Source organism: Gopherus flavomarginatus, chromosome 12 (assembly GCF_025201925.1).
Source record: "Gopherus flavomarginatus isolate rGopFla2 chromosome 12, rGopFla2.mat.asm, whole genome shotgun sequence".
In the NCBI taxonomy this organism is placed as follows: domain Eukaryota; kingdom Metazoa; phylum Chordata; order Testudines; family Testudinidae; genus Gopherus; species Gopherus flavomarginatus.
Window position 1 is genome coordinate 49,781,812 of NC_066628.1, and position 24,707 is coordinate 49,806,518.

At 65.8% G+C, this 24,707-nt stretch overlaps 1 protein-coding gene across 7 annotated transcripts in view; it reads right to left on the reverse strand.

Annotated features, from left to right (window-relative positions):
• Positions 1–372: 372 nt before the first annotated feature.
• The window catches only part of BAHCC1 (BAH domain and coiled-coil containing 1), an 85,907-nt gene continuing 61,572 nt past the window's right edge, over positions 373–24,707 (reverse strand). For all 7 annotated transcript variants that reach the window (XM_050921435.1, XM_050921436.1, XM_050921438.1 and 4 more), the window contains 18 exons: positions 23,552–24,331; positions 20,720–20,895; positions 19,880–20,016; positions 19,365–19,493; positions 12,698–12,812; positions 12,035–12,317; positions 10,731–10,889; positions 9,961–10,286; positions 9,453–9,560; positions 8,446–8,578; positions 7,828–7,942; positions 7,286–7,361; positions 6,748–6,856; positions 6,136–6,264; positions 5,714–5,887; positions 4,174–5,309; positions 3,364–3,600; positions 373–2,809 (listed from right to left, as the gene is read on the reverse strand). In XM_050921435.1, coding sequence (XP_050777392.1) covers positions 2,603–2,809; positions 3,364–3,600; positions 4,174–5,309; positions 5,714–5,887; positions 6,136–6,264; positions 6,748–6,856; positions 7,286–7,361; positions 7,828–7,942; positions 8,446–8,578; positions 9,453–9,560; positions 9,961–10,286; positions 10,731–10,889; positions 12,035–12,317; positions 12,698–12,812; positions 19,365–19,493; positions 19,880–20,016; positions 20,720–20,895; positions 23,552–24,331 — 4,529 coding nt within the window. In that variant the 3' untranslated portion in view covers positions 373–2,602. The remainder of the gene's footprint in view (positions 2,810–3,363; positions 3,601–4,173; positions 5,310–5,713; positions 5,888–6,135; positions 6,265–6,747; positions 6,857–7,285; positions 7,362–7,827; positions 7,943–8,445; positions 8,579–9,452; positions 9,561–9,960; positions 10,287–10,730; positions 10,890–12,034; positions 12,318–12,697; positions 12,813–19,364; positions 19,494–19,879; positions 20,017–20,719; positions 20,896–23,551; positions 24,332–24,707) is intronic.

Genomic DNA, 24,707 nt, shown 5'->3' on the forward strand with positions numbered 1-24,707 from the left:
AGGGCACCCCAATCCTCCCCTCTGATCCTCACCCCAACACCCCTCAAAGGCAGGACACCCCCAAATCCTCCCTTCTGATCCTCACCCAACACCCCTCAAAGGCAGGGCACCCCCAGTCCTCCCCTCTGATCCTCACCCCAACACCCCTCAAAGGCAGGGCACCCCCAGTCCTCCCCTCTGATCCTCACCCCAACACCCCTCAAAGGCAGGGCACCCCCAATCCTCCCTCTGATGCCCCCTTGTTTCCCTGACAGCCCCCCCACAGCTTGGCACCCGCAGTACATAGGCCAGAGCCCTGGCCCAGTGCCTGTCTGCCCCGCAGGGCTGGTTCCACGCCCCATCCCACAAGGGACTGAACACCCGCTGCCCAGCAAGGTTTCATATATTTATTCATAAGCCAAGTTATTGATAGAAAAGTTCCATACTAAAAGGCCTTTACATCATCTGCTGTTCAGAAAACTGGGGTGTTGCCCCCTTTTTTTGTTGTAGTTTTTTAGTGTTTACATTGAAAAAACCCCTCCCCTCGGCGCAGAACGTCCCTTTACACATTTACAGCATAGCGCGGCCACGGGGAGGGGGGCACGGCCGCTCGGGGGGGACTGGGGGGTGTCGCGCGCGCTCATCAGGAATCTGGGTTACTCTGAGACCACCAGGGGGAGGGGAGGCTCCTTTCTCTTCTATCTGGAGCTTTGGGGGGGCTGGGACGGGCCAGCGTCCCCCTGCCCCAGTGAGGGTGCAGATCCTGACTGGAGTGGGCAGAAACCACAGACAGCAAAGTACTGGGAGTGTGGGGGGCTGCAGGGGCACCTCCGAACACATTACATCAGCCCCTGCTGCGGCCCTGGGAGCTGGGGTGACTGCCAGGCCCTGGGGCAGCCCGGGGGCTTGGGGACGTCTGCTCAGTGGGGCCATGCTATGCCGAGCTGGCATGGGCCACACGGAGCCCAGTGTTGTGCCCAGCGGGTGCCACCTCCCTGTGGGGCAGGCCTGTCAGGGGGAGACTGTCAGACATGCTGGCAGCCCCTGGGTGGGAGAGCTGGGATGTCACCCCACAGAGCAGGTGCAGGGGCAGCCAAGGCAGGGCCTGCTCCCGCGTGTCCCTGCTGGCTCCCCACACAGGCCCCGAGGGGGAGGAGCAGGGGGCTGGTGCTTTGGTTTGTCTGCAGGAAGCCACCCACTGTCCCTCTGGCAATGGGATCTAAGCAGGGCGCGATACTCGCTTCCCACCTGCCCAGGCACCTTCTCTCTGGGTTCTTCTGCTTTCAGAAAAGCCCCAATTCCCCCATGTGGGCAGCCTGGCCGGGGGGGTTGCTGAGCCCCACTGTCAGAGCTGCAGGCCTGAGAGCGCTCAAAGGGCAGAGACATCTCGGCTCCAGCCCGGCCCCAGCCCAGGGCATCGGGGCAGTCACCTCCCACGGGCAGCGCTGGCTCCAGCTGGGCCCCTGCGTCTTCTCCTGAGAGGGTCTGGGGGAGTTTGGGTTAATGAGATTCAGAAAAGAGGGTTAGGGCTGCCCGGCCCCAGCTGGGATGGGGTGCGGTGCTGTCAGGCAGCCCTGCACTTTGTCCTTTCAGTGCCTGTGCACCCCTCCGCATGCCCACGTCCACATGCGAATGCCCCCGCCCACTGTCTGCACAAATCCACCCACGTCCTTTAACTGGAGTCCTGGAGCGGCTGGGAGCCACAGGGAGACGCCCAGCCTGGCCCGTCTCCTGCTTGTGTGGGGCGTGGGTGCATGCAGGAGTGGTAGGTCTGTGCGTGGCGGGCGTGTTTGGTTCCTGCGGGAAGCTGGCTCTGGCTGTGTGCTCCCTGCCGAGCGTGGCATGGCCTCCCTGCCCTAGTTTATAATAATATATATACTCTCTCTGTTCCCCCGTCACAGGGCATGTGCCTCCTGACAGAGCGCGGGGTCATTAGCATCAGAATAATAATAATAATAATAATACACCGAAGGACCGAGGGAGCGCGCCGCGGGGGATCTATATTACACAGCCGGCCAGGCGGGCACCATCCCGTCAGCGGGGTGAGCGCGCCAGGGGCCCTCCCTGCTCCCTCCCTATGTACAGAAAACCCCAGCTGTCCTCGGCCGCAGCCAGGCTGAGGGCAAACAGTGCATTGCAACCCCCCTCCCCGTTTGTCTGTCGGTTTCTCTGTTTCCATAAAACTTCCCGGAAGAAATACAATATTTACACGAGAAATAAATAGAATAATACACCTGATTTCTGCTTTACCTGCTGGCAAACAGTCCGAGGTACTAGGGACAGTATGGCTTGAATTCAAATCTCTCCGCGTCTGCCAACGGGAAGGAGAGCTCTGTGTGCGGGTCTCCGGCAAGCCAGGCGGGCTCTGCCCCGCGGCCGGCATCCGGGCCGCTGCTCTGTGGGAGCTGCCGGGGTTGTGCCGCTGGGCGGGGTTTGCATAATTACCGGGCCTGGCTCCAACGGGCAGAGGTGGTGCTGCAGAGGGAGCTTCCCCGGTGTCAGCGCAGCCCCATCGTCAGCCAGCCCACCCAGAAAGGGAGGCAAAAGGCCCCAGGGTGCCCGGCCATTCCTGGCCCTGGTTCCCGGCTCCTTTCCCCTGCGTGTTTGCCGGTGGGTGGGTGGGTCAGCACAGGATGGGGACACCGTCGGCAGTCACCAGCCGGCCCGTGGTGGGGTCATAGGTCCCCGCTAGGTAATAGAGGTCCTGGCGGTCCTGGTACTTCTTGCTCCTGGTCAGTTGCTCATAGTGCTCTCGTCCCACCACCTGGCACTTGTGCGAGATGGTCTGCACGTCGTTCTCATCCTCGTGGCACGACTGGTACAGCGCGTTCTGTGGGCAGAAGTCAGGTTAGGGTCCCCTGCAGGCTCCACTGGATGGGCTGCCTGCCTGGCCCTGCCCAGCATGCTGGGAGCTCCGTGGCCATCCTGTTCGGAGCACAGCCTGTGGGCTCTCCTGGGGGGGCCTGGGAAAGGGGCCATCTAGTGCCTGGCTGCCCAGTGCCCCATCCTGTGCCCGTCTGCCCAGCACCCCTGTTCTGTGCCCACCTGCCCAGTGCCCCGTACTGTGCCCATCTGCCCAGCAACCCCATTTTGTGTTCATCTGCCCAGTGCCCTGTCCCACGCCCGGCAGCCCAATGCCCCATCCTGTGCCCCTCTGCCCAGTGCCTCCATCTTGTGCCCCTCTGCCCAGCACCCCTGTCCTGTGCCCATCTGCCCAGTGCCACCATCCTGTGCCCATGTGCCTAGCAACCCCCATCTCACGCCTGTCACCCCCATCCCAGGTCTCTCCACCCAGCGCCCCATCCCATGCTCATCCACCCAGCCACCCGTCCCACACCCGTCTGCCCCCATCCACGGTCCGTGCCCAGCCGCCCACCCCCTCACCTTGCCGTCGCTCTGCCGCTTGCCCAGCTTGGTCTCCTCGGGGTGATAGAACCACTTCACCTTCACCACCATGTTGCTGCCCCACGACTCCCACATGCTCTCGATGCGCCCGATGTAGGGCAGGTTGGGCCGGCCGGCCGAGAGGAACACGGCGCAGTCGCCAATGCGCAGCGTCTCCTTGCCCCGCACAATGGCCTTGTAGAACAACTTCCGGGCCTTGCCCTTCATGCCCCTTCTCTGCGGGGCGTGGAGACACTGTCAGGCCCCAGCTCGTGACTCTCCAGCCCCACACTGGGGTGCCAATAGCAGCATGGCTGCCCTAGTGGGATTGGGGGTGGAGGGGTGGTAGCAACGCAGCGGTTCCAGGCCCCCTCAGCGAGTCCATGGGCTCCCAGAAAGACAGGGCAGGCCCAGGGCTAGCGGCAGGGATGGGGTGCCTCTGGTGGGGGTGGGGAGGCTCTGCCTGGATCGGAGCTAAGTGGGGACCAAGAACTGCAAACCATGGAGGGAGTGGGCTGGGGGAGACGCCTCGGTGTGCCAAGCCGGTGCCCTCTCAGGCAGTGACTGTGCCTCCATGGCAGGGGTCTGCTTGGGGAGGTGCTGGCCTGTTCCAGCATCTCCCTGACCCAAGACATCCCTGTTAAGGGCGTGCCCTGCCCCTCATCCCATCTGCTGGCAGTGCCCAACCGCCTCCCTTCGGCACCAAGCTAACAAGCCAGGGACAATCACATGGGAGGCCTCTACCTGCCCTGCCCCTGAGGCTCCCCTGGGGGCCGGGCCAGATGTACCCGGGGGCAGGGCTGGACGTACCTGCGTGGGGTTCCCCGACCACTTCCAGAGCTGCCGCGCTGGCAGGAAAGCGGAGATCTTTGGCCGATTTTCCACCGACGGCAGCCGCTGCCTCCGGGAGAACTCTTTGGCTTTGGAGAAGCTCAGGGCCTCCTTGCGCTTCAGCTTGGCCTTGGTGCTGGCAGCGGCAGCCTTGGCGATGAAGCACCTCTGCGGGGCGCTGCCCTTGGAGCGCAGTGCCTGGGACTGTGCCAGCAGGGTGGGCACGGGGTGGGTGAGGCAGGTCTGCAGCAGCAGGGTGGAGTCCTCGTCGTCGGAGCTGTAGGAGGAGTCCTCGTTGTCGGAGGAGCACAGGCTGGAGGTGGAGATGGAGCCGGAGGAGGAGGAGGTGGAGGAGCCGGAGGAGGAGGAGGAGACCGAGAGGCGCGACATGAAGCGCGAGGGCACGTTGGCGCCCAGCCCGCCAGCCTCCTCGTCCTCGTCCATGTCGGAGTAGGAGCTGTGGCAGTCGCTGTCACAGTTCAGGGCGTAGTCGGCCTGGCCCGAGTACTTGCGCAGCGCCAGCCCCACGGGCAGCTGGTGCATGGGGGCCCGCCCCTTTTTGTCCTTGCCCAGCAGAGCTGCGTGGGCGTAGCCATGGCTGGGCAAGGGCCTCTCCAGCTTGGGCCCAAAGCCCTTGTCGCTCATCAGCAGGGCCTTGCAGTTCTTGTTCTTGGGCGACGTCACGCCCTCGTGGTCCAGCTTGACCAGGTACTCGCTGCCCGACTTCCTCCTGCCCCCCTTGCCCACCTCCGCCTCCAGCCTTTCCACCTTCTTGGCTCGCAGGAGCTTCTGGGCGCCGGGCAGCACCAGGCCGGTGCCGGCACCGAAGGAGGCATAGGAGCTGGCGATCCTGCTGAAGGAGTCAGCACCGAAGCCGTTGCCAAAGATGGGGGCGGCCATGCTGTGCACGGGGAAGAGCGCCTCTTTGGCCCGCAGTTTCTTGCTGCTGCCGTTGAGCTGGAAGAGGTTCTGCAGCACGGCCGGGTTCTTGCTGGCTGCCTTCCGCTTGGTCTGGGCCACCGCTGACCAGCTCAGCAGGGGGCTGCTACGCCGGCCCAGGAAGTGATCAGCCGGCGGCAGCGCCTTGGCACCCATGGCCAGCACATCGGCTTTACCTGTCGGGGAGGGAAACAGCCAAGTCAGGGCGATGGCTGTGGCTGGGAACACCTCCGGGCTCCACCAGGCTCCTGATCCACAGCCAGAGCCTCCCAACTGTGCCCCCTGCACATATGGGTCCCAGGCAAGGCTCTGCTAGTTCAGCTCTCAAGTCAGGCACGAATGCGCAGCTGGAGAGGAGCATGATGCCAGCCCCCTGCTACCCAGCCCTGGGCTGCACCACCCAGCTCTGCTGGTGCCCTTCCCGCCTGACCTGCAGCTCCCTGCTAGGTCAGTCCCAGGTCCCTATGGAGTTTCCCCTCCAGGGAAGAGCACAGCTCTGCTGGCTGGCTGGCTGTAGCTGCACGGGGGAGGGACCCTTGGCCTATTGGGAGGCTAATTCCCAGCCCCTGGCTCTACCTACCGGCTTTCTCTTTGCTAGTGGCCTTCTTGCTGGCGTTCTTGGCTGGCTCGGCGCTGTCATGTCCATCCACACACAGGCTGGGGACCGCCTCGCTGGGCGGGGGGGCATCGCTGGAGGACCGCTTCGTCCGCCGGCATGTGCTGGATACCAGCAGGGCGGGGGAGGGCTCCGTGCCTGTAACCACAGCACGCGTCAGGGCTGGGGAGGAGACTCACGCCCATAGCCAGATGGGCTGGCCTAGGCCCCAGGGGCAAGGAGACCTGGCTGAGTCCCGGCCCGGCCCCCCAGCAGTGCAAGGCCAGTACTCTGGCCCCTGGCCCTGCACACCCAACTTGTGCCTCTCTGCGGGGCTCCCCCTCAGCCCCAGGCAGGGCACGCCCCCCCCCCCCCCCCCACAATCGGGGCCCAACCAGGCGGCTCACACTGGATCTGATAGTCCGGTGGCAGCAGGCGGATATTGGACACCGAGATGTGGCCTGTGTCCCCGTCGTCAAACTCCACCACCACCGAGTCCAGGTCCTCCTCCTCCTCCTCCTCCTCGCTGGAGGGACCTGCGGGGACATGCTGTCAGTGCGCACAGAGGGGAGGGGGAGCCCCAGCGCTGAGGGAGTGAGGGGGCCACCCCACTGCCAGCGCAGGGCGTCCCTGAGGACAAGGCCCTGAGCAGGTGAGGCTGCGCCAGAGCCAGCAGGCCAGGGGAGGGACGCGCTGATGGCAGGGGCATCTCTGAGCCACAGTCACATGTGCATGTGGCAGAATGAGAGTCCTCCTCCAGCCAGGCCCATCCCCAGCTGCCCCGCCCTGCACTCACTCTGCACGCTCCTCCGTACAGCCCGTCTGCCCAGGCCTGCCAGCAGGGCTGTGTGCCAGGGAGGTGCCAGCCCTGCTGCCCTCTCCTCTCGCTGCCCCTGCCCGGGGACCCCTGCCTGGCACCTGGGCACCAGCCTCAGTTCTGCAGTGGTGCTCATGCTGCCCCATAGCCCAAATCACCCGAACGGCTCCTACCCCGTGCATGCACCCTGCAGGCTCCTCACCTCGCACAACATTCCCCGGGTAGAGGCAGCGGGACTTCTGGCTCCAGTACGCGCACACCCTGGCGCCTGGCGGGAGGTGGTGGCTGGACTGGGGTCTGATGTCCAGCACCTAGAAGGAGACAAGAGCATGGGTCACTGGAGGCTCCTCGGCAGGGCTGGGGCCTCTGCCCCCAAGGGAGGGGGATGTCTGTCGCAGCCAGGGGGGAGCTCTGCCTGGGAAGTGCACACAGGGCGGGGAACCAGTGGGGTTCTGGGTCAGCTAGTCCTTCTGGTGTGCTCCAGCCGCTGCCCGGGGTGCTGTGATGCTGGCCTGGCCTGGTTCCTGGCCCCACGCTGGCCCCAGCACATTGTGCACGTCTGGCCTTGTTTGCCTTGGCTGGGTGCTTGCCAGCCCCTCCCTTCCTGCCCGTGCTTTGAAGGCTGCCCTGCCTGCCCTGCACAGATGGCTGGGACCTTCCGATTGTCTGAGGCAGGTTGTTTCCCTCCCCAGGGCGCCGGGCCAAGCCCTGTGTTTACCCAGGGTGAGCAGAGCACTCACGGCTTCCTGCAGGAGCTGCTCCAGGGAGTAGATCCGCTGGCGGTTTCCTCTCTCCCCCTCAATCACAACGCTGTAGCTGCATGGGGGATTCAGCGAACAAAGGGGTCAGGCCAGCGCGACGGGAGGAAGGGGCTCCCTCTGCTTTTGGAGCTCACTCAGAAGGGGGAAGGTGGGATATCCGGCCCGAGAGGCCCAGAGCCCAGTGAGTGGCTCTGCTGGATGGCAGTCAGTGGCCACAGGGGCAGCCTGGTGATCCAAGGACCCGCAGCCCAGCGCTGCTGTGAGAGGGGAAGGGCCAGGGTGCAGGGGGATGGGCAGAGACAGGACTCATTTCACATCCCAAGAGCGTTCCCAGAGAGCCAGCGCTTTCATTGGCCTCTCCAGGGGAGAACGGCTGGGAAATCCAAAGGGGTCAACCCACCCTCATACCCGGGGGCATCAGGGTAGCTCTTGCGTGCTGGGGTTGTCTGTCCATCTATTCGTCTCCGTCCTTGTGGGTCCCCCCACCCCTCGTCTCTCCCCCACGCCAGCGTGGCCCTTACATGTCCGGAGGCTGCAGGGTCTTGACGCTGCCGGCGTACAGGAGACTGTCCTCCTTGGGGATGAGCACCCGCAGGCCGTCCCGCAGGTCCTCCTTGCGGATAGTACAGGAGTGCACTGAGGGAGAAGATGGGGCATGAGTCCCCCAGGGGCCAGCACCTGGCCCCCTGCCCACACCATGCCCACAAGGCAAGCCGCACCATGGGTCGCTCGCATGCCTCACAGCCCGTCCCGTGGCTTAGGGATCCGGAGCTGCTCATTGGCTTCTGTGGGCTGCATATAGGATGCTGGCTCTCGTTACAGAGCATTGAAACGAGCTGTGGGGTGTGCTGTGCCCCCTGGGATCCTGCCCCACCACTCTGTGGCTCCACCTCGCTCCAGGGATCCCAAAGTGCTGCGAGACGTGACTGGATTGAGCCCCACAGCCCCACTCTTGAGAGCCCCATGGGGAAACTGAGCCACAGAATGGGGCAGTCACACACAAAGCCAGGCAAGGACCCAGGGGTTCTGACTCTGGTGCCTTAGCACCGACTCCTCTGCCCTGGCCCCCCCGATGTGTCCATTCGTCCCATCCCCAGTGGCCTGGCAGCCCTGGGCTCTGCCTGGGGGGTGGAGCTCACCATGGGCTGCGCCCTGCTCAGCCCCCAGCCGAGGGCTCTCCTCCTCTTCTGAGAAGCTGCTGTTGTCACCAAACTCAAAGTCGTCCTCCACGGTGAAGCTCTCCAGCAGCCTGCTGACTGCCCGTCCCTTGCACTGTGGGGACAGAGTGCCGGGGGCAGTGAGCAGCCAGCCCCTTGTGGTCCGGGGGCCGCCAGGGAGCCCCTCACTCAGCCCCTGGCCAGGCCTTGAACCCGGGTCTCTCCCGACAGCACCAGCGGCCTGGCCAGCGAATGTCTAGGGGGCCCAGGGGACGCCTGGGAGTGTCTGGAGGGAGGAATGGCCCCAAGGGGTTTCCCCCTGCCCCACCAAGGACAGATTCCTGCTACTCCTCCCAACCCCCACTCCCCCCTGGCTGGGACTCCAGCCCCGTGCGCAGCCTCGGTCTCTCCAGGCGGCTCTCCGCCCACAGGCCCCTGACCAGCCCCTTATCTCTGGATGGGTGGCTGGTGATTAGTCAGGGGACCGCAGGCCGTTGGCCTCAGCGTCTGTTCCCAGCCGGGGCAGGTTGGGCAGGATGTGGTTCAGGGCTCGGCTCCTATGCCAGAGACTAGGGGCCGTGGGGGCTGCTGCCATGGCTGGAGGGGGGACAGATGGCAGAGGTGGGGGAGGGGTTGCTGAAGAGGGGGTGGGAGCAGGGCTGGCAGAAGTGGGGGAGGGGTTGCTGCAGCGGGGCGGGGGCAGGGCTGGCGGAGGTGGGGGAGGGGTTGCTGAAGTGGGGGTGGGAGCAGGGCTGGCAGAAGTGGGGGAGGGGTTGCTGCAGCGGGGCGGGGGCAGGGCTGGTGGAGGTGGGGGAGAGGTTGCTGGGGCGGGGGCAGGGCTGGCAGAAGTGGGGGAGGGGTTGCTGCAGCGGGGCGGGGGCAGGGCTGGCGGAGGTGGGGGAGGGGTTGCTGGGGCGGGGGCAGGGCTGGCGGAGGTGGGGGAGGAGTTGCTGCACCGGGGCGGGGGCAGGGCTACGAGGCTACCTTACCTGTTTGGTGGCCACCTTGCTCTTCACCTTGCCCAGCTTCTTGCCTTTGCTGAGGATGGCCTTGGCACTCCTGGGCGAGAGGGCCAGGGCCAGCGCCCCGTTCTTCCGCTGTCGGGGGGAGACGACGGGTTTGCACACCGACCGTGCATGGCACTGGCCTGGAGACCCCCAACACACCCACAGCCCTCTGCCCTGCACCGTGCAACACGTTCCCCCCGTGTGCCCGCAGCCCCCCCCAGGAGCCGCTGCCCCCCAGCACTCACCCGCAAGAGCCCCCTACCCCCCCACGAGCCCCTGCCCCCCAGCACTCACCCACAAGAGCCCCCTACTCCCCCAGGAGCCCCTGCCCCCCAGCACTCACCTGCAAGAGCCCCCTACCCCCCCAGGAGCCCCTGCCCCCCAGCACTCACCCGCAAGAGCCCCCTACCCCCCTAGGAGCCCCTGCCCCCCAGCACTCACCCGCAAGAGCCCCCTACCCCCCCAGGAGCCCCTGCCCCCCAGCACTCACCCGCAGGGCCGACTGCAGCACCTTGCTCTTGCGGGTGGCTTTCTTCAGGCGCTCGCTGGAAATCTTGGCCCCATCCTCCCTGGGTGCGAGCTGCCTGGCGTCGGTGCCGGGGAAGGGGCTGTTGCTGGCTGCCAGGCTGCCCGCGGCGGATTGCACCAGCTGCCGCAGGCTCTCCTTGGGCTTACCCTTCAGCTTCTCCTTGGTGGTCCCCTCGCAGGCCCCCGTCTTCCTCCTGGTGGGCACTTTCTCCAGCTTCCCTGCGCTGGGCTTCCCCGGGCGCCTCTTGATCTTGACTTCGCCCTCTGGGCTGGAGATTCGACACGGCCCTGCAGGGAGAGAGGAGAGGGACGGGCTGCTTAGGCCAGGGGTCCGGGTGACTGCCAGCCTGTGCCCGTCCTGAGCCCGCCATGGAGCAGGGACCCCCTGCTGGCATGTGGGCCAGCGTCCTGGGGCACCGGCAGGGGGGGCTCTCCCGGCACTGACGCTGAACCATGGCCAGCCGGCCACGTTTCCATCAGGGAAGCTGCTGAGCAAAGCGTCTGGCTTTGCTCGCTGCCTCTCGAGGTGGGCGGACGGGGTCGGTGCTGGGGAGAGCCAGACGGTGCCAGCATGAGCCCCTCCAGCATGCTGCCCCTGCTCCAGGCAAAGGCAGCAATGCCTCTATGGCCTGCCCCCCACTCAGGAGGGTGTGTGCCAGGGACCCCCTGCCCCAGCGCTCTGCGTCTGGCACCTGCCAATCCCCGGTACCCCCAGCCTGCCTTTCCCGTTACCTAGCAACCCCTGCCTTTCCTTTTTCTTCTTCGCCTTCTGATTGGCCTCCATCTTCACCACCGAGGATGGGGAGGGCCCGACCACGGCGGGGGGCACCGAGGGGGGCAGGGTCTCGTCGGGCGACAGGGCGGCACCATCCTCGCTCTCGTAGTCTGCGTCTGCAGGGAGGCCAGGCCGGGAGGGGTGAGGAAGAGATGGGGGAAGTGGGGCTGCAATGGTGGGTGTGAGGCTGAGCGCTGGCCGGAGACCACGTGGGTGCAGGGGGACCCATACTACCTAGCCCCCTCTCCCCACACTGCCCTGCCCAGCCCTGGAATCCGGGAGGAACCCGCTGGGCAGCCGCAGGGGACTCAGCATGTCCCACATGTCACAGCCCGAGAGTGGCTGGGGGGGTCTCTGGAAGCCATCCTGGGGCTTGCCGGGGGATACCCCCATAAGGGTAGGGTGCAGGGCTGGGATCCCCCTTCTCTGGCCCCAGCCCAGTGGCCAGTTGGCAGGCAGGACCCCTCCCGCCAGGAGCAGGGCTGGGCACCCAGAAGAGGTTTGCTCAGCCAGACACGACCAGGGCCGGCACAAAGAGCCCTGGATTTCCTTGTTTTATCTGCCCTTCCCACTTCTCTGCCCTTCACCCGGGGCATAGGGAGGGCGCTCCCCAGGGATGGCACCTCCTGCTCCTTCGCAGAAAGCACTTCCTGCTCCAGTTTCCTCCTTCCTGCATCCTGCCAAGGCGGGCCCCTCTCTTTGTTCTGCCGGACCAAAGGGCTTTTGGGGAGAGGAAGCTGAGGCTTTTTCCCAGTCTTGTGTGTCAGGGCCCGGCTGCCCGATAACCCTGCCCAGCAGCTGCGGGGTCGCCCCCGGGGCCTCAGGAACCAGCCCTGGGCCAGGCAGACAGAGCTATTTTTAAATTCCTCATCCCAGAGAGCTTTCTCCATCTGTCAGCCTCCCTTCCTCTCCCCCATAGCTGCAGCTAGCGCTCACCTCTGCATGGCCCCCAGCCCTAGGGAACCCCCAGCTCCTCAATCAGAGCCAGCACCCCAGAGAGCCCGCAGGGAGCCCAGCAGAGCAGCAGCAGCCAGGAACGGCTCACTGCCAAGGCAGCCCTGCCCTGCCAGCTGCCCTGTGCCCAGGGACAGATGCCCCTTCCCTCTCTCGTGCAGCAGAGTCGTGCCCAGGGCCTGCCTGGAGCAGCAAGGGCCTGCTTGCAGCAGTACGAAGGGGGTGCAGCCCTGGGGCCGGGTGCCAGGGGGACCTGACTGTGCCATGGCCCCACACCTTTGGCCCATGCCCTCTCCCACTCCCATACCTGCGCCGGCTGCCCCTGGGCTGGGCATGGCTTTGAAGTGAGCAGACTCCCGGCTGGCCAGGTCCTGCTGAGGGTACTTGGTGGAGGCCGCAGCTTTGGTACTCTTGGCCCTGGAGAGTTTCTTCTGGATCCTGCTGCCGGGGCTGGGCTCTTTCCTGCGGAAGGGGCTGATGCCCGCCGGGAGCCCTTTGCTCTTCACTTTCTGCTTCAGCTGGGAGACCTTGTGAGCCGCCTTGGCAGCGAGTTTGCTCTGGGAGCTGCTTTTCTTGCACCGCACCTTGTCCTGTGTGGGCCAGAGACAGCACAGCCCTGAGCGGCCACCCCTGCAGGCCCCCCAGCACGCTCTGCCCTGCTGCCCGGCCCCGCAGCAATGGCTTCTCCTGCCCCCCATGGCCAGAAGAGGAGCTGGGCTTCCCATTACGACCCCCAACCCCTGCTCCTCCCAGCTGGGGCAGTCGGATGGAGCCCCATGTGTGGAACAGCCAAGGGCCCCCAAAGACCCCTGGGCACCGTGCCCCGCACCTTCACCCAGCGTCCAGCTGGAGGCTCCTCTCTGGGGCAGGTGGTGCGGCCGCTCCAGGCTCTGCGCTGGGCTTGGCACCAGGTCGTCCCCTCGCCTCCCCCAGCCAACCTGGCAGGGCCATTCCTGGCACAGGCACTCACCTGGGCACCCTTGAGGCTGCTGTAGGCCACCTCGGCAATCCTGCTCCGCTTCGTCTTGGGCTCGCCGTCGCTCCGCAGCTCCGCGCACAGGAGGGACAGGCTGGTTTTCACGGCCCTACGAGCAGGGGAGAGCGGCCTTCAGTGCACCGGGCATGCAGAGCCCCCGAGACGCGGGCCTGTCCTGCCCCCAGCCTGCCTGCCCTGCCGTCAGCCCCAGCCTGCCAGGAAAACCCGCCTGCCCCACCATCAGCCACACCCCAGGAACCCTCCCTGCCCCACCGTCAGCCCCACCCCAGGGAACCCGCCTGCCCCGCCATCAGCCCCAGCCCAGGGACTCTGCCTGCCCCACCATCAGCCCCAGCCCAGGAACCCTCCCTGCCCCACCGTCAGCCCCACCCCAGGGACCCCGACTTCCCTGCCGTCAGTCCCGCCTGAGGGACCCCGCCCGCCCCACCATCAGCCCCAGCCTGCTAGGAACCCCGCCTGCCCCGCCGTCAGCCCCACTCCAGGGACCCCGCCTGCCCCGTCAGCCCCACTCCAGGGACTCTGCCTGCCCTGCCGTCAGCCCCAGCCTGCCAGGAACCCTGCCTGCCCCACCGTCAGCCCCACCCCAGGGACCCCGCCTGCCCCGCCGTCAGCCCCATCCCAGGGACCCCGCCTGCCCCACCGTCAGCCCCACTCCAGGGACCTCACCTGCCCCGTCGTCAGCCCCACTCCAGGGACCTCGCCTGTTCCGTCGTCAGCCCCACCCCAGGGACCCCGCCTGCCCCGCCGTCAGCCCCACCCCAGGGACCCCGCCTGCCCCGCCATCAGCCCCATCCCAGGGACCCCGCCTGCCCCACCGTCAGCCCCACTCCAGGGACCTCGCCTGCCCCGTCGTCAGCCCCACTCCAGGGACCTCGCCTGTCCCGTCTTCAGCCCCACCCCAGGGACCCCGCCTGCCCTGCTGTCAGCCCCACCCCAGGGACCCCGCCTGCCTCGCCATCAGCCCCAGCCGAGGGACTCTGCCTGCCCCACCATCAGCCCCAGCCTGCCAGGAACCCTCCCTGCCCCACCGTCAGCCCCACCCCAGGGACCCCGCCTGCCCCGCCATCAGCCCCACCCAAGGGACCCCGCCCGCCCCACCATCAGCCCCACCCCAGGGACTCTGCCTGCCCCACCATCAGCCCCACCCCAGGGACCCCGCCTGCCCCGTCAGCCCCACCCCAGGGACCCCGCCCGCCCCACCATCAGCCCCAGCCTGCTAGGAACCCCGCCTGCTCCGCCGTCAGCCCCACTCCAGGGACCCCGCCTGCCCCGTCAGCCCCACCCCAGGGACTCTGCCTGCCCCACCATCAGCCCCACCCCAGGGACCCCGCCTGCCCCACCATCAGCCCCACTCCAGGGACCCCACCTGCCCCGTCGTCAGCCCCACCCCAGGGACCCCGCTGCCCTGCTGTCAGCCCCACCCCAGGGACCCCGCCTGCCCCGTCGTCAGCCCCACCCCAGGGACCCCGCCTGCCCCGCCGTCAGCCCCACCCCATGGACTCTGCCTGCTCTGCCATCAGCCCCACCGCAGGGATCCCACCTGCCCTGCCATCAGCCCCAGCCTGCCAGGAGCCCTGCCTCCCCGCCGTCAGCCCCACCCCAGGGACTCTGCCTGCCCCACCATCAGCCCCACCCCAGGGACCCCGCCTTCCCCGCAGTCAGCCCCACCCCAGGGACTCTGCCTGCCCTGCCGTCACCCCAGCCTGCCAGGAACCCCACCTGCCCCGCCGTCAGCCCCACCCCAGGGACCCCGCCTGCCCTGCCGTCACCCCAGCCTGCCAGGAACCCTGCCTGCCCCGCTGTCAGCCCCACTCCAGGAACCCTGCCTGCCCTGCCCTCAGCCCCACTCCAGGGACCCCATCTGCCCTGCCATCAGCCCCAGCCTGCCAGGAACCCTGCCTGCCCCACAGTCAGCCCCACCCCAGGGACCCCGCCTGCCCCGCCGTCAGCCCCAGCCTGCCAGGAACCCTGCCTGCCCCGCTGTCAGCCCCACTCCAGGGACCCTGCCTGCCCTGCCATCAGCCCCCCCCCCCAGGGACCCTGCCTGCCCTGCCATCAGCCCCACCCCAGGGACCCTGCCTGCCCTGCCATCAGCCCCACCTCAGGGACCCCACCTCCTCTGCTGTCAGCCCCAGCCTGCCAGGAACCCCACCTGCCCCACCGTCAGCCCCACTTCAGGGACCCTGCCTGCCCTGCCCTCAGCCCCACTCCAGGGACCCTGCCTGCCCCATCAGCCCCACCCCAGGGACCCCACGTGCCCCACCATCAGCCCCAGCCTGCCAGGGACCCCGCCTGCCCCGCCATCGGCCCCACCCCAGGGACCTGTCCTGCCATCCACTCGGCTGCCCCAGGAATCCCAGCCTGCTGCCAGCCTCCACCCCGATGTCAGCCCCACTGCCAGAGCCTGACCCCCCCAAGCCAAGCAGCCTCCCAGGGACGCTCCCAGCCCAGGAGCACCAGTCCCCACAGCCACTGAGCCTGGGGCCCTGAGCAGCACTGGGAACCGCACCCGGCACCAGGCAGCCTAGGGGAGCAGGGGAGGGATCTTGCCCCCACCCAGCCCCTTTGCCCAGAGCCATATTCCATGGAGCCAAGGCTGGTGACAAACAGGTGGGAACAAGCCAGGTCCATGCTGGAGCAGAGAACCAGAGCGGCTCTGAACTCCCACCCCAGCCTGGCGCTGGGTTCTTGTCCCAGCGATGTGATTGGGGGCAAGTCGCCAGATCGCCCCGTGCCTCAGTTTCCCACTGTATAAAATGGGGGCATTGGGACGTCTCTGCATCATAAGAGGGGAACTGGGAGGCAAAATCCATTGTGGTGCTTTGAGATCCTTGGGGGCAGAGGCTGCACAGACAATGCAAAGAGTTACTGCCCTTCAGCCTCCCTGACATCGGCCCTGCGCCCCCTTCCTTCCCTGGCAGGTGTATTACTGGCGGCAGGGGGGGGCTGCGTTGGGACCGTCCCACCCAACAATGAACACAATGTAGGCCACAGCTGGGGCAGGCAGATCCACCCCCACCCAACCCCCGCATCTGCTCCCTTGCGGAGGGGGGTCCTCTGCCCGGGACATTCCTGGGCTTTCCTGCCTTCCTGCCACATTCCTCCGGAGAGCCCACGAGGCGGCTGCTGCTGGAGCTAATTAATATGGGGGGGGAACGGACCCGCTCCACGGACAATCGCCTCTTTCACCAAACATGAATAGCCATCCCCAGCTGTCAGGGCGCTTTCTGGGCACGGGGCTGGCAGGGGAAAGGCAGCTCCCACGTGGGGCTGGCCTGTCCCGTCCGAGAGGATGTCAGTGCCGCCACTGGCGAATGGGGGAGATGGGGAGACATCCCTCCAGACTGGGGAGAATGCACAGGTGCTGCCCTCCTGGGGCTGAGGGCAGTTATTACTGACTAATTGCTTTAGTCATTAGAGGACAGAGAAAACCAGCAGGGCCTGGGAGCAGCAGCTGGGCCCAAGGGGGTGGGGGATGGGAGAGGGGGGGTCCCCCACCCACCCCAGCACTCAGATCACAGCACCTCGGGAGCAGCGCACAGAGACTCTGTGGGTCAGAGTGCCAGAACCAGCCATGCCCTCTATCCCCACTGTGCACCACCAGTGCCCGCCCTGGCACTTCCACAACCCTGCCTGCGGCTCTGTGGGCACTGCCCGTGCATCTGGGCGCTCACTGGAGCAGCCAGCCCACAGGGAGAATGCCCCCCTCACCCCAGGCTCCCTGAAGGGGGCTCATTTACCCTCCCTGTTCATTCCTTCCCAGCGCTGCTGCCCACCCCAAACCAGGGCATCTCGCTGCTCCTAGGCCTGGCCATGCCAGGAGCCCCTCCGTGCCGGGAGCACTGCTGCCCACCCCAAACCAGGGCATCTCGCTGCTCCAAGGCCTGTCTGTGCCGGGAGCCCCTCTGTGCTGGGAGCACTGCTGCCCACCCCAAACCAGGGCATCTCGCTGCTCCAAGGCCTGGCTATGCCGGGAGCCCCTCCGAGCCAGGAGCACTGCTGCCCACCCCAAACCAGGGCATCTCGCTGCTCCAAGGCCTGGCTGTGCCGGGAGCCCCTCTGTGCCGGGAGCACTGCTGCCCACCCCGAACCAGGGCATCTCACTGCTCCAAGGCTGGCCGTGCCGGGAGCCCCTCCGTGCCGGGAGCGGTGCTGAGCCCCAAGCTCCAGGGAAGCTGACTTTGCTCTCCTGACCTGGAACTCCAGGCTGGGGTCTAAGGCTGCAAGGCAGCTCCCACTCACACCCCTCTCGCAGGGCCGGATGCTTTCACTCAACTTGGCGCCCTTGGGTGACCCTGGCACCCAGTGTCAGCTCGGGGCAGCAGGGAGGGAATCCCCGGGGAACCAGAGAGCCAGGAGGGGAGGCAGGGAGGTTTCCAGCTCCCCAGGTCACCAGCCGGGGCCCTTGGGCCAGCCAGGGAGGACCGGGGCCCTGAGAGGAGATTCCACGGCCCAAGGCCATAGCTTTGCTCCAGGGGAATGTCTGGCTTTGGGAGGCATCTCTGCTCAGACAGCTCTGCGCCCTTGGGGAGCTTGAGGAGGCAGGAATGTTAGTGATAGGACGGCGGCCAAAGGGCCGGAGCTGCAGCTGCTGGAGGAGCCTTTGCCGCATGGCTGTGGCCAAGATCCCACATGCAGCGCATGGGGAGGGGCAGGACCTGCGTGTGGGGCTGTGGGCTCACAGCCTGCAGAGCCAGAATTCCTGGGGTGCAGGGTCAGTGTCACAGGCAGCGTGTGTGTCAGCACGATGGATGCAGGGGTGTGAGCATACGGAGCCTGCCAGAAGGCTCACAAATGTGGTGCGAGACTGTGTGCAGCAGGCGGGTCAGGTCAAGTGGAGGGCTATGTGATGGTGCATTTGTATGTGGACTGGAGCACAGACATATCCGTGCGAGGATAAGCGTGTGCATGGATATGCATTGGAGCACACGTACATGAGTGTGCCGGTCTGTGGGGCTGCATCTGTGGAGGAAGGTATGTGCATGAGCACACGTGTGCACGAGCATGGCTGTGTGACTGCATGTGCACACGAGCAGCAGGCACACGCCTTAGTCTGGCCACCGCCCAGGTAAATGGCACAGATCCACCCGAGGTTCTTGTTGGGTCCTTTATCAGCAACGCCAGGAAAGCAGCAGCTCCAGGGACTCTGGCCCAAGCACCAGGGGAGGGAAGTGGCCAGATGTGGAGCTGGGAAGGAATTTCTAGGTATGCCAGTCCCCTGGCCTGTGCCCCACCATGGCATTTTCTGCCCCTCCTGCCCCACCAGCTGGCAGCTCAGGCAGCCCTGGCCCAGCTCCTCGTACGAGGGCAGCCGTGCTCGTGCTCAGCCCAGGCGTCTGTGGAGGAGCCTGGAAGCCCTTTTCTCCAGTCACTAGAGGAGACAGACCTGCTACGGGCAGTGGAGGGCAGTGCAGGGTGTCTCCAGGTGGGACTCTCCTCCTAGGGAGCTGGCCTTGTGTTCAGCAGGCTGTTCTGCTGAGGGTTGCAGAGCTTTGAGGATGAGGGTGGGGGAGCTTTCTCCTCTTTCCCCTGGACTGGGGGGAGGGAGAAAAACCAGTTGTCCCAATAGCCCAGGAGAATTCCCACCAGCCATATGGTCGAGCCACGTTGCAGCCCTAAGCCAACACTAACCGCTTTTTTTTTTTAACTCTAACCTTCACTCCATTTGCTAATGTTTTGTGACATAAAACCTCGAGATTAATTTTTTTCCTCTGTCTTAATTGAAGGAACCATTTAGTACAGATTTAACTATTATTACCAAATCATCAGGATTGATGCACTGCGCACACACACTCCAATCATGTTTGGACTAGCTCGGAGGATTTATGCAAATGGGCCTGCCGGGAGAGGCAATTTGTAGCAGAGAAGGACAATTATACAGGGCCCGTGAGTGCGAGAATGACTGCGCCGGGCGGCTAATGGATAATAATAAAGCGCCGGCAGCAATGAACAGCACTGCAGCGTGACCAATGACTTTATACAGCACAGATAAAGAGGCTTTTATGCAACGCTGCCTTCCCCTTCAAGGGGGGGTGGGTCCCCCGAACAGAGCAGGCAAGTCGGAACCACTCGGCGATGGGCTGGGGAGGGAGGGAGCGCGCTGTACCAAGAGGCAGAAGGAAGCCAGCTTTGCAGCCAGCCGGCCCTTTATCCAGCCCCATTTGGATCCTGGTGCGCTCTGCCACTTGCACACATGAGGACTGCGTCTCCTGCCCCCAAAGTGCTGCCGGTTCTGGGGCAGGGGAGCCGTGAGGTGGGCCATGCCACGCAGAAGCAGGAAGGAGAGCAAGGACACCAGGACACGCTCCTGTAATCGGCCTGCCAAGTGCAGCGGGCTGCAGGTTTCCAGTCCCAGCTGAGGCCCAGTGCCCTGGCGTGCCACCCGCCAGGCCCTGAAGGGTTCTCTGCCCTGTGGGCTTGTGCTGGGGCCTGCTAAGACAGCCAAGCAGGGGCGCCCGGAGTCACATCTACCACACCGGGGATGGGGAATGAGCCCTCACCCTCCCATGCCGCAAGACAAAGTATGCAGCACACCCCCTGGAGCCAGAGCACGGGGCATCCTGGGGCCAAGCGACCCCCAGAGACAGGGGCCCCATCTGCTGGCATAGCCCCACAATGCACCACACACAGCGTCACTCACTTGACTTTCCTGCTGTCAGCCCTGCTGAGCGTGTTGTTCTGCCGCAGGGTGCCGAGCACGCTGGAGTGCTTCCGTTTCCTCGGCCGCCCCGGGCCGCGCCGCGCCGGACTCCGCGAGCTCTCGTCGTGCCTGCAGGCACCAGCCACAACAAAACCAGAGTGACGCCAGGAGATCCCCTGGGAACTCGCCCCCCACCTGCCCTCTGCCCTGGGCTCCTGCGTCTTCTAAACTGACTGGCTCAGTGCGTGAACTAGGCTGAGAACGGCCTCAGACTCAGAACACCAGTGACTTTTCACCTGCCTCATTTTTCTCCCTGGGGCTCTGACACCTCCTGGGATACTGGGCAGAGACCTCAGTGGGCTCCCTCCTCTTTCCTTTGTGGCGGTTCTCCCCCATCTACCCCCACTCCATCCCTCCCCCCCTGCCCCTTTCACAGACTGGCCGCCTGCCCCATGCCCTGTGTTGGGGGGCGGCTCCGAAAAGCCAATGGGCAGGGGGCGTCAAGGTGGACATACTCATGGTCATGCCGTCGCTGCAGTTTCACCAGTTCCCGCTGCTTCTCCTTGTAGCGGCGTTGCAGCTCCGCCAGCCGCAGCCGCATCTCCACCTCCTGTGTGTCCAGCTGCTCAATTGCGGCCTTCAGGGGGCAGACCTGGGGGGGCAGGCCCAGGGTCAGCGTGAGGGAGGAGAGCCAAGGGCCTGCAGGCTGGGCGGCCGAGCACCATGTCCTCAGCTGCTCCCTTCGTTGGCGTCACCAGCCTGGCCCCCTTTCTCTGCCTGAACTGGCCTTTGGAGCCCAGCAAAGGGCCAAGGGCAGCGGCAGCCTGGGCGCATGCCCCTTCCGGCTGGGACGGCTCCTCTCTCCAGGATCCTAGGTGCAATGGGGGATCCATCTGTCGGGAACAGGCCACCCCACCCAGCCACCAGGTCCCAACGGCTCCAGTTCCCATTGTCCCAACAGGGAGAGGCATCCGGGCCCCTCAGGGAGCTGCCCGATGGGTGACCCTGGCGAGATGGGAGCGCCCTGGAGTCCCCGTGTGCCAGGGAATGCGCTTAGCTCTGGGATGTGGAATGAGCCACGCAGGCCCCTGGGCAACCCACACACTAAATATGGGTTGGGCCCTTCGACTGTTGGTGGGCCCAGGGCTCCCAAGACCAAAGAGGGAGAAAGCATGGGACTCCCAGCAGTGTCGAGAGATGCTGTCAAGGGGCTCTGGGGCCCAGGGAAGGGCTCGGGGGCCTTTCCCTGGGGGTTGCCCGTTGGAATCCAGGCCAGCGAGTGGCTCGGGTGGGCCCTGCCATGTGCTGCGGAGGCTGGGGGACTGTGCAGGCAGGGCGGCAAGGCTGGCACTCACAGGTTTGGTTTTGGGGGTCCAGGTGTATTTCCGTCGCAGGTCCCGTGCGCGGGGAGCCAGGGGGGGCACCATGGGGCTGAGGCAGGGTGGGCTGCTCTCTTCACTGGCTGCCTCCACCAGGGCAGCGATGGTCGCCAGGTTCCGCAGGTTAACAGCCACCAAGTCTTCATCCTCCACTGTGGGGAGCAGAGAGGTCAGCATTGTGGCTGGAGGGGCTCGGGGGCCCGTGGGTCGCTCTGGGTCTTCCACGGCACTGAAGGACCAGCTGCTGAAATGCTGCCGAAGACCCAGAGCGAGTGAAGGACCCACCGCTGCCGGGTGAGTAAAAATTAAAAAGTTAAGCACTCTTCCTTAGGGCGCGGGGGAATTGGCCTAAAGCCGGCCCTGCCCGGGTCCCCGTGCTGGTCCGTCATGGCTCACCGGAACGACAAGGCCCCGGGATTGTGTGATGCCAGAGGCGGGGGGCTCAGCACCAGGATCTAGCCCATGGACCAGGCTCAGTAGCCAGGCTCAGTGAGGACGGCTGCGCACATGCGTATGCTTGGCATGTGCTGCATACAAGAGAGGCGAGTGCACACACGGCTGGCAGCACGGGTGAAGCTGTGCGCTCTGTGCATGGCTGGACAAGTGATGCTGGCTTTGGCCATGCCTGTGTGAAAGGCGTGTACTGTGGGTATGCTCCTACCGAGGGCCCGCACACACGTGTGCAGGGGTTTGCTGGCCTGGCACGCTGGGCGTGTGGCGGCGTGGGCTTGTCAGGGGAAGGCGCGTGTGCATGGCGTGGCAGTGGCGGCGGGCAGGAATGCCTGCGTGTGGTTTCTGTTTCGTGCGGGTTCTGGGAACAGTAACCGTCTGAGCAGAGATGGAAGGAACAGACTTTGCTTGGCTGAAGGACTGCGGGGGTCAGGAGAACCGTCAGGGAGCAGCAGGGGCTTGTTTATACCCTGCAGTGAGGGCGGGCGAGGAGGACCCGTGGCGTGTGAGCGGGACAACGGGGCAGGCTGGTTGGAGGGGCGATGTCAGGGTGTGGAACCCCCAGTGAACTCAGCTGCTAGCGGCGCCCAAAGCCCTGGGGTGGGGATCTGGTGAACCAGGCCTGGCCCATCTGTGCTCTCCGGGAATCCTGTATGGACCAAGGCCGGGCCAGACACAGCTGGGGGGGAGGAGGCAGGGGAAATGGGCGTGATGCCGTATGGCTTTGGTTTTCCATGGTGCAGGAATAAATGAGTTGGGGGATTTTCTGCCTCTAGAATTTAAGAAAATAAACAACTCGATCCCAGAGACAAAGTCCTGGCAAGGGCTGCGCCCCGCGGCCAAGCTCCCGTGCGCTGGCCCAGGCCTCGGGGCAGGGGTGTGCCCATTTCCTGCCCTCCAACACCCCTTCCCTGCCCTCCGATGCCCCATCCCGCCTCCAGTGCCCATTTCCTGCCCTCAGCCCCATTCCCTGCCCTCCAATGCCCCATTCCCACTCCAGTGCCCATTCTCTGTCCTCCAACGCCCCTTCCCTGCCCTCCAATGCACCATTCCCACTCCAGTGCCCATTCCCTGCCCTCTGACTTGCCTTCCCTGCCCTCCAATGCCCCATTCCCTGCCCTTTGACGCCCCATTCCCTGCGCTCTAATGTTCCATTCCCACTCCAGTGCCCATTCCCTGCCCTCTGCCCCTCATTCCCACTCCAGTGCCCATTCCCTGCCCTCCGCCCCCCATTCTCTGCCCTCCAACACCCCATTCCCACTCCAGTGCCCATTCCCTGCCCTCCGCCCCCCATTCCCTGCCCTCCAACACCCCATTCCCACTCCAGTGCCCATTCTCTGCCCTCCGCCCCCCATTCCCTGCCCTCCAACACCCCATTCCCACTCCAGTGCCCATTCCCTGCCCTCCGCCCCCCATTCCCGGCCCTCCAACACCCCATTCCCACTCCAGTGCCCATTCCCTGCCTGGCTCTTGCTGCAGTGGGGTTCTGGGTTTCCTTGTTCCTGCCAGGACACCCTGGTCCCCCCAAAGAGCCCCAGCCTTAGAGTGGGGAAAGTCCCATCCCCAGGACAGGATGCTCCCCCTAGTCTGCTCCCTGGGGCCTGCAGATGGGAAGGGCTTTGGGGGGCCACCTGCTCCCTTCCCAGGGGCTTGTTTTCATGTAACTGGGGCCGTGCCCGGCGGGTTCCTCCCTCTGCTCAGAGCCTGGTGCCCTTTCTCAGCTTCTCCTTCTCACAGAGCCCTGGCTCAGGAACGCCCGGCCTCGCAGCACGGGGCCAGGCTGAGCAGGAATCTCAGGTGTCAAGGGAGGAGGGACGCTGGGCCCGAAGACTGGCACCCCACCACCTTCCCAACGCCTGCTCCCAGGAGATGTCCCCAGTGCGCCGCGTCTGCGCCCACTACGAGGGGGGTGGGGGCGCCTGGCCGTGGTGCACTCTCCTTTCTGAGTGGCTGGTGAGCGACCTGAGCGTTTGCTGGTCTCCAAACAGCCTCCAGCTCACCCGGGCCAGGCAGGCCCCACTCTGCAGGGGGGTTTACTACGCACAGAGCACCCTGGCATCTGGCAGGGCAATCACCCGCCTGCTCCCCTGCAAGCCCGAGGGGCATGCCTGGGACCTAGCCGTGTAATGCCTGGGTGGGACATGGAGCTTCTCGGCCTGTCTGCACTGGGCCAGGGCACCCTGCTGGCCACCCTGATACCCCATGCAGCCGCTGCACCCAATGCCAACCCCACACTGCACCCAGCCCGATGCCAACCCCACACAGTGGGGGGTGGGGGTCAGAGAGCAGAGGGGCTGCAATGGGGCAATGGGGGGGCTCCCAGCCCAGGGAGGGGTCCAGTGTGAGGCAGCTTCTTACCTCCCACCGCCGCATCGCACCTCTGCCGCTGGCGCTCCAGGTCAGCCAGTTCGCTGAGAAGGGTGATCCCTGAGCTGCACGGGCAGGGCGAGGGGGGATCTGCTGGGGGGGCCGCGCTGGGAGGGCTCAGGGCAGGGAGGTCTCCCAGGTCAATGCCCGCGATGATCAGTGTGTCCAGCCCGCTCAGAGGGCCCTGGAGGCCGCTGCCCGCCCACAGGAGGCTTAGGGAGTCATCTTCCTGCTCTTCTTCGCAGCCAGCCTCCCGCCCTGCTGCCTGCTCCTCCCCGGCTGTGCCCTCCGAGGGGGAGCCCACCAGTGCCCCTGTGAGCTGTGCTGCCCCCGGCTGCTCCTCCAGGTCCCCACTCTCCTCCGGAGCTCCCTGAGCCGAGGCCAAGCTGGGACCCCCCAGCATTGGGTCATAGGGCGTCTCTCCCAGCTCCTCCGCCAGGTCCCGCCCCGTTGCGGCCCCCACCAGCTCCCCGGAGGCCTGCCCCAGGGGGAGGAGGTGGTGGTGGTGGTGGTGGAGATGCTGGCCCATGGCAGCGTGGGCCCTGGGCTCGGCCGTGACACCCTGCGCCGCCCGCCCAGCCTCCTCCAGCACAGCCGCGGTGCTGGCACGGCACGGTTCCTCCGTGGGAGGGAACGTCCGGGACTGCTCAGGCTCGGCCGCCGGGGAGACGATTTGCATAGTGTTGGGGTCGGCCAGCTCGGCAGCGTGCACGGTCAGTGGCGAGGAGTAGCCCATGCTGACGGCGGGGTAGCTGTATCCAGGCGGCAGGTCTGCAGAGCAAGGCAGCGCAGTCAATGAGGACAGGGGAGGGGACCATGTGCCCCACAGCACTAGGGGCCAGCCCCCCCCGACGCTCTCCAGGAGGGGACTCTGACCCCTGCTACCCTATTCAGTGTCTGGGGGTCTCCCTCCCTTGAGGCCCTCACCTGGATGTTCCCCCTGGCCTCTCTCATGAGCCTTGTGGGCCTGCCAGCTGGTCAGAGGTGCCTGGTGTCTGCCTGCCTGGGGATCCCCAGCCCCGAGCCGGAAGGGGCCCAGGGGACTTGTCTAACTGGCCCACGCGTTTGCCAGGTTTGTGCCTCCCCAGCTGGTGCGTGGGATGACTCCCAGGCGGGCCAGGCCACCCCCTGCTCAGTCTGCTCCCCG